The sequence below is a fragment of the Balaenoptera acutorostrata genome, chromosome 2, assembly GCF_949987535.1.
Source record: "Balaenoptera acutorostrata chromosome 2, mBalAcu1.1, whole genome shotgun sequence".
Taxonomy (NCBI): Eukaryota; Metazoa; Chordata; class Mammalia; order Artiodactyla; family Balaenopteridae; genus Balaenoptera; species Balaenoptera acutorostrata.
The window spans coordinates 35,458,926-35,471,857 of record NC_080065.1 but is presented as its reverse complement, the minus strand read 5'-3'; the positions used below and the strand labels follow the sequence as shown (position 1 = coordinate 35,471,857).

Sequence of the window (12,932 nt, the reverse complement as noted above, 5' to 3'; positions counted from 1 at the left end):
CATTTTTATTGCCTAGAGATGGTTTAGACTTCTATTTTAACTTTGTCAGAATATAATATTGTTGATAGCCCTCTTTGATTATTTTAGTATTTGTAAGAAAGTTCTATGGATTAATGATAACCAATAGATTGATGTTGCACATGGATTTTAATAGGCAAAATATACCAGTGACATGTTATCAAAACCTTATCCTCATTCATTCATTCATTCATATTATTTTTTGGCCATGCTATGAGGCATGCAGGATCTTAGTTCCCCAACCAGGTATCGAACCAGTGCCCCCTACAGTGGAAGCACGGAGTCTTAACCACTGGACTTCCAGGGAAGCCCCATACCCCATTTAAAGATAAGATATTATATAACAGTATTTGTTTTGTTTATATGAAAAAAATTAAATTTAATAGTTATGCTCATAAAATAATTGCAGACTTCTGATGATATTGAATGCTTAAGTTGGTTTATAAGTAACAAATTTAACAAACCTAATTCAACTGAGCTGAAGTATCAATAAAAGGAAGTTATTTACTCTCATGATGAGGAAGACCACATGTCAGGTCTTAATTTCAGGCAGAATGACCTAGGGGTTGAAAAAATGTTAATTGCATTCTGTCTTTCCATTTCTCAGCTCTTTTCTTTTAGGTTAGCTTCATTCTCAAACACTTTCCATATGACTAAGATACATCATCTTTATAGCTTTCAATCATAAAAGGAGAGGGTAGCCCTCTCTTACAACTTCTGCATGAACTCTGGTCCTATTTAGTGACATTAAGCTAGGTATTGTGACTGATAGTCATAAAAACACATGGGGTGAGGAGTGACTGAACGCCAGTGAAATATGTGATGTCTAATAATTTAGCATTTTAAGTGACTGTTAGGATGCTAATTCTTACATTTTGAAAGGTCTTTAATGATTTCTAAGCATCAACAGTAATTTATTCTTAATATTAACAAACCTATGTGGTAAGGCAGGCATTGTTATAAGATAGAATTGAAGAAATTGCTACCTAATGATTGAAGGTTAATTAGTAATTCAGTCAGTAGTTGAGGTAGGATGAGATTCTCATTGTTTAAATTTACCAATTCAGCGTTCTTCTTGCTGTTTCTGCCTATCTCTTTCCCAGAGTTAAGAGTTAAAGGGTTTCAGCTCAATATCAAAAAAACAAACAACCCAATCCAAAAATGGGCAGAAGACCTAAATAGACATTTCTCCAAAGAAGATATACAGATTGCCAACAAACACATGAAAGGATGCTCAACATCAGTAATCATTAGAGAAATGCAAATCAAAACTACAATGAGATATCATCTCACACCAGTCAGAATGGCCATCATCAAAAAATCTACAAACAATAAATGCTGGAGAGGGTGTGGAGAAAAGGGAACCCTCCTGCACTGTTGGTGGGAATGTAAATTGATACAGCCACTATGGACAACAGTATGGAGGTTCCTTAAAAAACTAAAAATAGAACTACCATACGACCCAGCAATCTCACTACTGGGCATATACCCTGAGAAAAACATAATTCAAAAAGAATCATGTACCACAATGTTCATTGCAGCTCTATTTACAGTAGTCAGGACATGGAAGCAACCTAAGTGCCCATCAACAGATGAATGGATAAAGAAGATGTGGCACATATATACAATGGAATATTACTCAGCCATGAAAAGAAACGAAATTGAGTTATTTGTAGTGAGGTGGATGGACCTAGAGTCTGTCATAGAGTGAAGTAAGTCAGAAAGAGAAAAACAAATACTGTATGTTGTTAACACATGTATATGGAATCTAAAAAACAAACGAACAAAAATGGTCATGAAGAACCTAGGGGCAAGATGGGAATAAAGACGGAGACCTACTAGAGAATGGACTTGAGGACACGGGGAGGGGGAAGTGTAAGCTGGGACAAAGTGAGAGAGTGGCATGGACATATATACACTACCAAATGTAAAATAGCTAGCTAGTGGGAAGCAGCCACATAGCACAGGGAGATCAGCTCAGTGCTCTGTGACCACCTAGAGGGGTGGGAAAGGGAGGGTGGGAGAGAGATGCAAGAGGCAGTAGATATGGGGATGTATGTATATGTATAGCTGATTCACTTTGTTATAAAGCAGAAACTAACACACCATTGTAAAGCAATTATACTCCAATAAAGAGTTAAAAAAAAAAAAGAGTTAAAGGGTTTGATTTGTAGGGTTTATTTAAATCAGATGATTAGTAAGGTAGTGAGTCAGTCACTACAAAAATTTTTTATTAAAATAATTTATTCCGAATATTTTGAAACTTAACAATAGATGAACTCCTGGTGATTAAAAGTGAAAGCGTAATGCGTCTTTGATAATCGAAAATTTAGAATCTTATCAATGTCTTCTCTGATTTCTTATTCCTGATATATGTGAATTATTTACATATAGAAAATTTAGTCTCTGCGTGGGATAATTCTAATTCAAAAGGGATATTTTCATTTAAGACTGATTAATAAGACCCTCTTCTATAATTCTGTAAACAATATGACAGCACAATTTAGCCACCATTGAAAGCATAGCCCTAATATCTCTTACTGTCCCTGGAAAATAGGCAGATGATTATGACTAATATGCTGTGTTCCATTGCAAAGTGTTTTTTAGTTGTTACTGGTGATTTTCCAGTTTCCAACTGAGTGGACATTTTTCTCAAACATTTCTTGCAGTTCAAATACATTTATATTAGGTAGTAGAAAATGAAACTCCTTTCTAAATAATTTCCTAATTGTGTGTGCTTTTTGGAAATCATAATAATAACTTTGAAAAAATTTTTACCTTTCAACAAAACTGCTAATTCTAGCAAATGTTAAATAGTGAACAGTCATACATTTTGTGGTTTGAGAAGGGGAGTAATTTTGAAATTATGTTTCTCTGAATCTATAGTTTTCTGCAAGGATATCTAGTAAGTGTGAAAAAGAAAATGCAGGAAAAGAGAACCAAATACATACTTAGGGGAGAAACTAACCCTTGACAGGGCAAGATTTTTTATACTTCTACATTTCAAAGCATTTCATTTTATTAACAAACTGTAGCAGAAGAATGGAAACACTGCCTTTTTAGAAATGGAGTTGTTTTAAGAAAGCAACATTTCTCCCATTTTAAAAGCACAGTATCTTATATGTTAATAATAGAAAAATGAAGCTTAGAATTTTTTTTTTAAGTTTATGAATTAGAATATATCCAAGGTCTAAGTGATAACACCATGATAAGGAGTCCTTTTATTTTTCTTTTTCATTAATATATGGTACCATATAGTGACAGTGCTAGTAATCTGAAATATCTGGGGAATCTCAAATGAATACTAAATTATTTTTAGTAGTGTAGTGATAAGGTTCTTTTTGTGTGTGTTTTAATCCTTTGAAATGGGCAATATTTGTATGTGTGTTTTTAGTTAGCTGTTCTGGGAAAAAAATAATAAATTCACTTACTCATTTTATGTGTTTATAGCCAGAGTGTGGTTCTCCAGACTCTTGATTCATACCATTTTTGAGGCTGGAGAAATGAAATAAGATGGTAATGTTCAGTTATTCTATTTTTAAATCCACCCCTTTCCCCCATGTACATTTTTTTTGTTTTTTGTTTTTGTTTTTTCTTTTCCCATGTAGATAATTTTAATACTAAAGTATAGTCACATTTCACTGGGCTCTGGACTTAGACTGGTTTGGTTTGATTTCTGGCTTTACCACTTAATAGCCTTGTGGTGTTTGGAAGTCATATTACCATTTCTAGCCTCAGTAGTCTTTATTTACCAAAATATTACTTACTTTCTAGGGCTGACAAGATTAATAGTCAATAAATGCTAATTCTGTTACTATTTATGAATACTGTACTGTATGTATAACCCTTCCCAGATTAGGTAAGTAATAGATATTCATTGTAAACATTTATAAAATACAGAAAAGCACAGAAAGGAAAATAAATCACCTATGATTGTACTTCTTTTTTTTTTTCATTATTTATTTATTTATTTATTTAGAATTTTATTTTATTTATTTTTTTTATGCAGCAGGTCCTTGTTAGTGTACTTTCATTTTTTGATGTTAAAATGTTGATGTATAGACTTCTTTAAAAATGTACTTTAAAAATGTATATATTTTTAAAAAATGTATATCTTTTAGAATATTTTCCCTAACCAATACATTATGCAGGTTATTCCTTGTGTTTCAGTATTATATAATATTAACATCTGCATAAGGTTCCTCCTTTATGAGCATTTTGTTTCTAGTTCCTTATTATTGTAAATTATGTCATAAGGATCTTGTGCTTGAACCTACTTTACATTTTAAATTATTAATATAAATCACCAAAAGCAGGTCCTGATTTTGGTGCATTTTTCCAGTTTACTTTACAATATGTGTTTAGTTTATAATTCCATCAACAGTGTATTTTCTTATCTGGTATAATCATGTTAAAAAATAGTTTCTTGCGAGTTTATTAAGCTTTATTTAAATAGCATTTTCCAATGTATTTGATTCAGATTTTAGGAAATAGGAAATATGTCATGTTTATTTATCAGTATTATTTCTTCAGTAAATTCTTTGTGCATTTTCTTTGCCTCTTCTGATAAATCTTTCTGCAATTTGTTTAGACCTTCACATTATAAGGTCCTGCCCATATTACTTTGCTGTGAGGGTGGAGTGTTATGAGCTGAATTGTGCTTCGTCCTCCGCCCCAACCCCCAAATTTGTTTGCTGAAGCTCTATCCCAGTACCTCAGAATGTGTCTCTATTTGGAGATAGGCCCATTAAAGAGGTAATTAAGGTAAAATGGAATTATATGGGTGGTCCCTAATCCAATATGACTGATGTACTGATAAGAAAAGATAAAGACACAGACACACATAGAGGAAAGATCATGTGAAGACACACAGAGAGATGATAACCATCTACAGGCCAAGGAGCGAGGCCCTCAGGATAAAGAAACTGTGTCAAGACACTTTGATATTGGACTTCTAGCATCCAAAATCATGAGAAAATAAATTTCTGTGTTACAAGCCACGAAATTTGCTGTATTTGTTACAGCAGCCCTAGCAAACTAATATAGGGCCTAATAAACCTTTTGCCTATCATGTTTTTCCAAATATTTTTGACTAATATATTATTTAACTTTTAAAATTTTAGGTATGCCATTGGTTTTCTAGAGGTATAGAAATTTTCCTGTCTTGTCCCAAAGCTTAGGAAATCTTACATTATTATTATTATTTTTTAAACATCTTTATTGGAGTATAATTGCTTTACAGTGGTGTGTTAGTTCTATTGATATACGTATGTATAAAAAGTCTCATCCTTCTCAGTATGTAAGTACTTACAACATTGTATAACAAAACACAATAAAAACAATAAATAAAATTTTTTTCATACTCTTTGACACTCTAAACCTTCTTTGTTTATCATATTTCAGAATTTTAAGGAATTTATAGGAATACCAGTATAATCATTTTGGATAAAGGCCTGTGAAGGAAAGCTTTTTAGCTTGTTTTGCCTATTTACCTATTTACACAGCAGTTTCCTGCCACATAAAGTGATCATTTTTATAGTCTTTTCCCCTGCTATGAAAATGTTACAGTATCTGAGGGTTCCTGTATTCCTATCCCCTACCCTGTTCTATTTGCAACATCTTTTTTTTTTTTTTGCCTCTGAAGAAGAAATTGGACAGGAAGTTTTACAAGGATCCTACCAATAGAACAGTGAGTTTATATCATTAGTTTTTTTGCTACAATATTGTGCTTTTCACAGAGGCAGATGTGCTGGTCACTTTGGTTGGTTTATAACTTCATAACTTCTTACTGAGGGAGAGTAATAATAGCACTTGAAGACCCTTCTGATCCTTCATGTTAATGAAATGATCAACTTTCTCTTTAATCCTTTTCAGTTAGGCCCAATAAATAACTTGAGAAGCTTTATGTAACTTTTAGATAAAAGTCAGTTTTCAAAACTCAGACTAGATCAGCATAATATGTTGTCATCCAGGTGGGGTGCAAATAGCTAGTATTAGATCAGTATTCTTAATTAGAAAAAAAAAAAAAAAAAAAGGAAAGCTTGTTTGAAGGCATCAGGCAGCTACTCTGGCTGTAAGTGGGGTAGGAACCAAGACTTCAGAGAAGAGAGAATCTTGTGGAGATGATCTAACTTCTCCAGCAACATTTACCTGGGGGATACTGGCTAATGTGGAATGTGGACAGGAAGCTAAAAATTTAGACTGTAGTCCCAGGAGTACTGTTGCTGAAACATGGGAAAAACAGCACAGAGCTTTTGATGGAGACCATCAAATGGGAGAAATCAAGTAAAAGGAGATTCTCCCCTCAGTACATTTATTTGTTGAATCCTGGGATGGGAAATATAAAATCCTAAGCAGAAAATCTTTGAAAATCAGGGTGGACTTTCTAGTGTGTTTATAAAACAAAAGTGAGACATGTCATCCTCTTGAGATTGGTCCCCTGAACAACAAGCTTTCAGTTGAAACCTGGGGGAAAAACCAGAGGTAGACTGAGTATTACCAGGGCAGCAGCCTAATATGGACTCACCATTGTCCATTGGCCTGACAAAGAGAAGGATGAACCCTTTGTGGAGAAAGATAACGTAGTCAGGAATCTCTGCAAGTTTTTATGTACAAAGATTATAGGATCCACCAAAAGACAGGACTACATGACCAGAACAAAAGGAAAAACAGATAATAAAAACAGACTCAGAGATTATCTACATCATTCATATCCATTTAGATGATAAGCACTTTAAATATTTAAAATGTAGTTAATATATCAAGAAAATAGAGGAAACTATGGAGAAAATAGGTGAAAAATGAAGATTTTTTTCATTATGATATTGGATGTGTACAAAGTTAAATGGAAACATGGTATGTAAAATTAAAAACTCACTAGATAGGTATAATAGAAGATTAGACTTATCAGAAGATAAATAAATAGGAAATACCCAGCTGAAGGACAGAAAACAAAGAGAAAGGAGAAAACAGAAAAGAGGACTTAGAGATTTGTGGTATACACAAAAAGATCGAACATTTGAATTACCAGAAAAAGAGGAGAAAGAATTGGGCAAAACTGCTTTTGAAGAGATACAGAATTTTCTAAAACTGATAAAATATATCAACCTAGAGATTCGGAAATTTCTGTTTTCCCTAAGGAGGGATGCAAATAAAACCACCCTTCAACAGCAAGAGTGCTGAAATCAAAGATAAAAAAATCTTGAAAGGAGTCTGAAAAAAAGGATAAGACCTTCATAGGAGCCAACAGTAAGGCTCATAACAGACTTCTCAACAAACGATGGAAGCCATCTTGAAATTGTTTTAAGAAAAGAGCAAACCTAAAAATTTATATAAATCCAGCAAAATGTCCTCCAGAAACATAAGTGGAAAAAAATCATTTCTGGACAAACAAAAACCAAAAAAATCCATTGCCAGCAACCTTGGCTATAAAACAAATGAAGATACCAATAAAACAGATCAACAACAATGAACTGAGGATTCTTTAGGCAGAAGAGAGAACATCCCATAAAGGTACCACTGGAGTGAAGAATAATGGAAGTGGTGAATTTGAGAGTAAATATAAATTGATACTGACTAAATGTTAACTAAAAACAAAAATAATGTCTTTTGGGGCTTAAAAGATAGAAAAAACGAAAAGTGAAAGGTGAGAGGAGTAAATGGAGTTGAAGTATTAGAGTCTCATATTATTGAGAACATGGTAAAGTAGTAATTTCTGTTAGACTGTAATAAGTCAAAAATGCATGTTGTAATCTCTATGGTAACCACTAAAAGAATAGTTTTTTTTAATAGATTAATTTATTATTTATTTATTTTATTTATTTTTGGCTGCGTCGGGTCTTAGTTGCAGCATGTGGGATCTTCATTGAGGCCTGCGGGATCTTTTGTTGCAGCGCGCAGGCTTCTCTCTAGCTGTGGCGTGTGGGTTTTTCTCTTCTGTGGTTGTGGCGCGTGGGCTCTGTAGTTTGCAGCATGTGGGCTCTAGTTGAGGTGCGTGAGCTCAGTAGTTGTGGCACACAGGCTTAGTTGCCCCGCGGCGTGTGGGATCTTAGTCCCCTGACCAGGGATCGAACCCATGTCCCCTGCATTGCAAGGTGGATTCTTTACCACTGGACCACCAGGGAAGTCCCAAGAATAGTTTTTAAAACAGTAAGAGTATGGAGGGGGAAAAAAGAATAATAAAAAACAGCTGGTTAATTCAGACAAAGGCAAGAAACCTAGAACTGTCAGGTCAAATAAATGATAAGATAATAGAAATAAATCATATTTAGACAGTAGAATCATATATTTTTCAAAATTTTATTAGAGAAAAATACCTTTTTTTCCAGTCTCAAAAAGTAATGTATGTAAATAAGCAAAAATACATGCTTATGTTTATGCATACTTGTTTTGTTTTTCTGACAGCTGCTTTGTGATATTGGCCACAATGAAGAAAAACTGGGTTTTAACTATGAGGATATCATAATTTGGTAAGTATAGTTCAGTTGCCTTCCTCATCCCTTCTGGATTTTAGTAATTTCAGTTTTAGTAATTTTAAACTAAAAATAGAGTATAACACCTTGTTTTGATTTTATAGAAACAGTTGTTTGAATGTTAGAAAAATTCAGGATCTCCAGCAGTTTTAACTGTTATCCCTTTGTTCTTACTGATATTTTGTAATTACCAAATATAAAGAACCAAAGCTAATATTGAAAAGTACCTGGACTTCTACAGTCTAAACTTCTAAGTTAAATCACAGAATAAAAGTTCTCATATTATTCCCAAGAGCAAGAAGAACCTGTACAGTTATCTCCAGATCTCACCTAAGACACAGTGTGCTTATGGCAAACTTGATTTGCTCAAGCCCATGAGAGGCGTAATGTTACAGTTTCATAGCCATCGTTTTGGCATGCTGAGGAATTAAAATTGGTATAAGTAGTTTCTTCCTGCTGTCATTATAAAGTATTTTTATTTATTGGTTTAAACCAGTGATTCTTTGGGAGAAGTGAGACAAGTAAGTAGATAGATGGGGATAGACTGTAGAGGCATATGTGATACAGCTTGAAAAAGGCATATTTAATTTCCCACTGTTTATATAAAATAAACTACAGAAGGTAGAACAAAACTCTTAACATTTTCTTGATTGGTAGGAATATACCAAGGAGGCAAAAATTAAAAAATAACATTAGTGAAGTTCCATGGCTTACAGTGAATGATTTTTATATATGTAAAATGACTAGTAGCTTTGCTTATTTCAACTGAAGAAGGATTTGGTACCATAATTTTATGTGTATTTGAAACTCATGCAGCAAGACTTTTTGTTTGTTTTCATATAGCTTGCGGTTAGCTTTATTGAATGAAGCAAAAGAAGTGCGGGCAGCAGGGCTACGAGCTCTTCGGTATCTCATCCAAGACTCCAGTATTCTGCAGAAGGTGCTAAAATTGAAAGTGGACTATTTAATAGCTAGGTAATTTTCTTAGCGCTCCCTATGTTTTTATATGTTTTTTAAAATTGTGTATTAAGTTTTAGCATACGTACCATAAAGTATACAGATTTTTAGTGTAAAGCCTGATAATTTTTACATGTAGATACAACCAAGTACCCTATTATCCTGAATAAGATATGGAACATTTTCAGCATCCCAATCAAGTTCCCTTGTGTCCCCAGTCAGTAGTAAACATTACTCTGACTTTTTTCATCCTAGACTAGTTTTTCCTATTCTTGAGTATCATATATTGGAAGTATACATTACTCTTTTCTTTCCTCAGTGTTATCTGTGAGATTTATCCATGTTGCTTTAAAAAAAAAATTTCTGTGTAGTATTTTATGTTATGAATAGAGCACCATTTATTTAATCCATTCTGTTGATTTTTTTCTTGGTTGTTTTCAGTGTTTGGCTATTTTGAATAAAGCTGCCCTGAACATTCTTGCACAAGTCTGTTGGTGGATGTGTGCACTCATTTCTCTTAGGTATATATGTAGGAGTGGAATTGCTGGGTGATAAGTTTTATGTATATTTAACTTTAGTAGTTACTGCCAAACAGTTTTCCAAAGTGATTGTACTGATTTACACTCCTACCAGAAATGTTTGAGAGTTCCAATCCCTCCACATCCTCATCAGCATTTGCTCTTTTCAGTTTTTAATTATACCCTTTTCTGCTGTGGTTTTCATTGTGAGTTTCATTGTGGTTTTAATTTCTGTTTCCCTTTCATTTGCTTGCTGACTATTTGGATATCCTCTTTGTCTTTTGCTCATTTGTAAATTGGATTGTCTATCTTTTTGCGTAGGAGTTCTTGATGTCTTCTGGATATGATTCCTTTCGAGTATATGTATTGAGAATATCTTCTCAGTCTACCTTGTCTTCTTACTCTTCTTAATTAATAAAATCCAATATAGCAGTCTTTTATTTTATAGTTAATGTTTTTCGTCTCTTTGGACGATAATATCCTATTTTTTCTTCTAAAGGTTTTATTCCGTATATGTTGAAATAGGTGTCAGGTCACAATTCATTTTTATCAATATCCAGTAAATATTAGAGGCATTTAGTGAAAAGATTCTCCTTTCATGTCTAAATTAGTTTCATTTTTGTTGTAAGTCAGGTAACTGATAAGTATGGATCTGTTTTTGCTTTCCCTGTTCTCTTTGTTTGGTCTATTTGTCTAATCTTGCTCCATTTTCTCCCTGTTTTAAATGACTGCAGCTTGACAATAAGTGTTGATGTGTTTTAGTATAAGTCCTCCAGCTTTTTTTCTATTTTGGGTTCTGTATTTCCATGTGAATTTTAGAAAATCAACTTGTCCATTTCCATAAAACTTTCTGGGATATCAATAGTAATTGCATTGAAGCTCTGTGTTAATTTGGGGTGAATTGATATCGTAGTAATATCGAATCTTCCAAACCTTTATTTATTTGGAACTTTAATTTCTCTCAACATTTTGTAGTTTTCTATGCAGAGAGGTCTTGCACATATTTGTAGGTTTATCCTAAGGCATTTATTACATGATATAGTATTAATGTAATTAAAAATTTTCTTTTTCATAGTTTTTGCTGCTAATATATAGAAAAATAATTGTAGGGTTTTATGTTTTGTTTTTGTATATTCTTATCTCAGTGATCTGACTAAATTCACTTTTTAATTCTAATTGTTTTTAAGGTTATTTTAGAGTTTCTATGTACATTAGTATTAATTGCAAATGATGACCCTTTTATTTCTTCCTTCCCAATCCTTATATTTTTCTTTTCCTCACCATATCGCACTGGTTAGAATATTGCACTGACTAGAAATGGTAATTGGATAACTATGTTTTGCTCCTGAACTCAAGTTGAAAGTGTTCAGTATTTTGCCATTATTTATGATACTTGCTGTAGACTCTTAGTGGATTTCTTTATATTCCTTGTTTGCATTCCTGAAGTAAACACCACTTTTTAATGATGTCTTTTTATTTTACATATAACTGTATTGGGTTTGCTAATATTCTGTGGAAAAATTTTTGCAGTTTATGAGAGGCATTGGCCTATATTTTTCCATTGTTCTAATATTTTTTTTGGTTTTGGTATCAAGAGTATGTTTATAAAACAACTAAGGAAATGTTGCCCTCTTTTTGTATTCTCTGGAAGAATTTATGTAAGAACTTATGTAAGATATTGCTTTTTACCTTACATGATTAGTAGAGTTCACCAGCGAATCTGTCTGGCCCTGGGGTTTTCTTTTTCAGGAAGTTTTAATATTATGGACTCAATTTTTTTTTTTTTTTTTGGCTGCGTTGGATCTTTGTTGCTCCACGTGGGCTTTCTCTAGTTGCGGCGAGTGGGGGGCTACTCTTCACTGTGGTGCGTGGGCTTCTCATTGCGGTAGCTTCTCTTGTTGCGGAGCATGAGCTCTAGGCATGTGGGCTTCAGTAGTTGCAGCACATAGGCTCAGTAGTTGCAGTGCGCAGGCTCTAGGGCACGAGGGCTTCAGTAGTTGTGACACATGGGTTTAGTTGCTCTGCGGCATGTGGGATCTTCCCAGACTAGAGCTCGAACCTGTGTCCCCTGCATTGGCAGGCGGATTCTTAACTACTGTGCCACCAGGGAAGTCCCCCTGTCAGTTCTTGCTTTATATATTTTGAAGCTTTGTTATTGCATTCATATTTAGAATTGTTAAACCTTCTCATTGGGCTAATCCTTTCATAGATATGAAATGTCTCTCTTTATTCCTAGTAATACTTGTTTTATGAGTGTTCATGTTATCTAATGTTAATATAGCTATACTAACTTTCTTTTATTTAGGGTTTGCACAATATATCCTCTTCTGTCCTTTCACTTTCTTTTTTTTTGTTCTTACATTTAAGTTTCTCTCCCGTTAACATCATATAGATTTTTTTTAAATCTAGTTTGACCATCTTTGTCTTCTAATTGGATTAGACTATGTCTAGTGGTTTTTTATATGCAGGGTCTATGTGCTTTATCTAATGTAATTATATTTATGAATTTGTCATCTTGCCATTAGTTTTCTCATATATTTGACTTTGCTGTCTTGCTGTTGGTATTCTATTTGTCATGTCTGTTCTTTGGTCTTGCATTGCTCCTTTTTTGTTTCTTTGGGAATAATCAAGAATTTTTTTCCTCTTCTATTAATGTCTTGGTTTTAAAGCCTTTTCTTCGATTAGCAGTTGCCGTAGAGATTACATTTATCCTTGATATGTTAAGGTTTACCACTTTTATTACACCCAGAACAATGCAGGAAACCTCTTCCAGCTTGACCATCACCTCCCCTCTGCCTTATTTCTACATGTATTTGTAACCCCACAGGATAGTCCTGTTATTGTATTAAATTGGAACTATTGATATTTACCTATGTTATTTACCCATTCCACTATTCTTCCTTCTTGCATTTCCACCCTTTTATCTTGGGTCACTTTCTTGAATTTCCTTTACTATTCTCTCATAATG

General features: G+C 33.5%; 1 protein-coding gene across 5 annotated transcripts in view; it reads left to right on the top strand.

The window, feature by feature from the left end:
* RICTOR (RPTOR independent companion of MTOR complex 2) overlaps positions 1-12,932 on the top strand; it is a 144,874-nt gene that overhangs the window by 63,897 nt on the left and 68,045 nt on the right. For all 5 annotated transcript variants that reach the window (XM_057539902.1, XM_028169037.2, XM_007192178.2 and 2 more), the window contains 2 exons: positions 8,422-8,486; positions 9,333-9,464. In XM_057539902.1, coding sequence (XP_057395885.1) covers positions 8,422-8,486; positions 9,333-9,464 — 197 coding nt within the window. The remainder of the gene's footprint in view (positions 1-8,421; positions 8,487-9,332; positions 9,465-12,932) is intronic.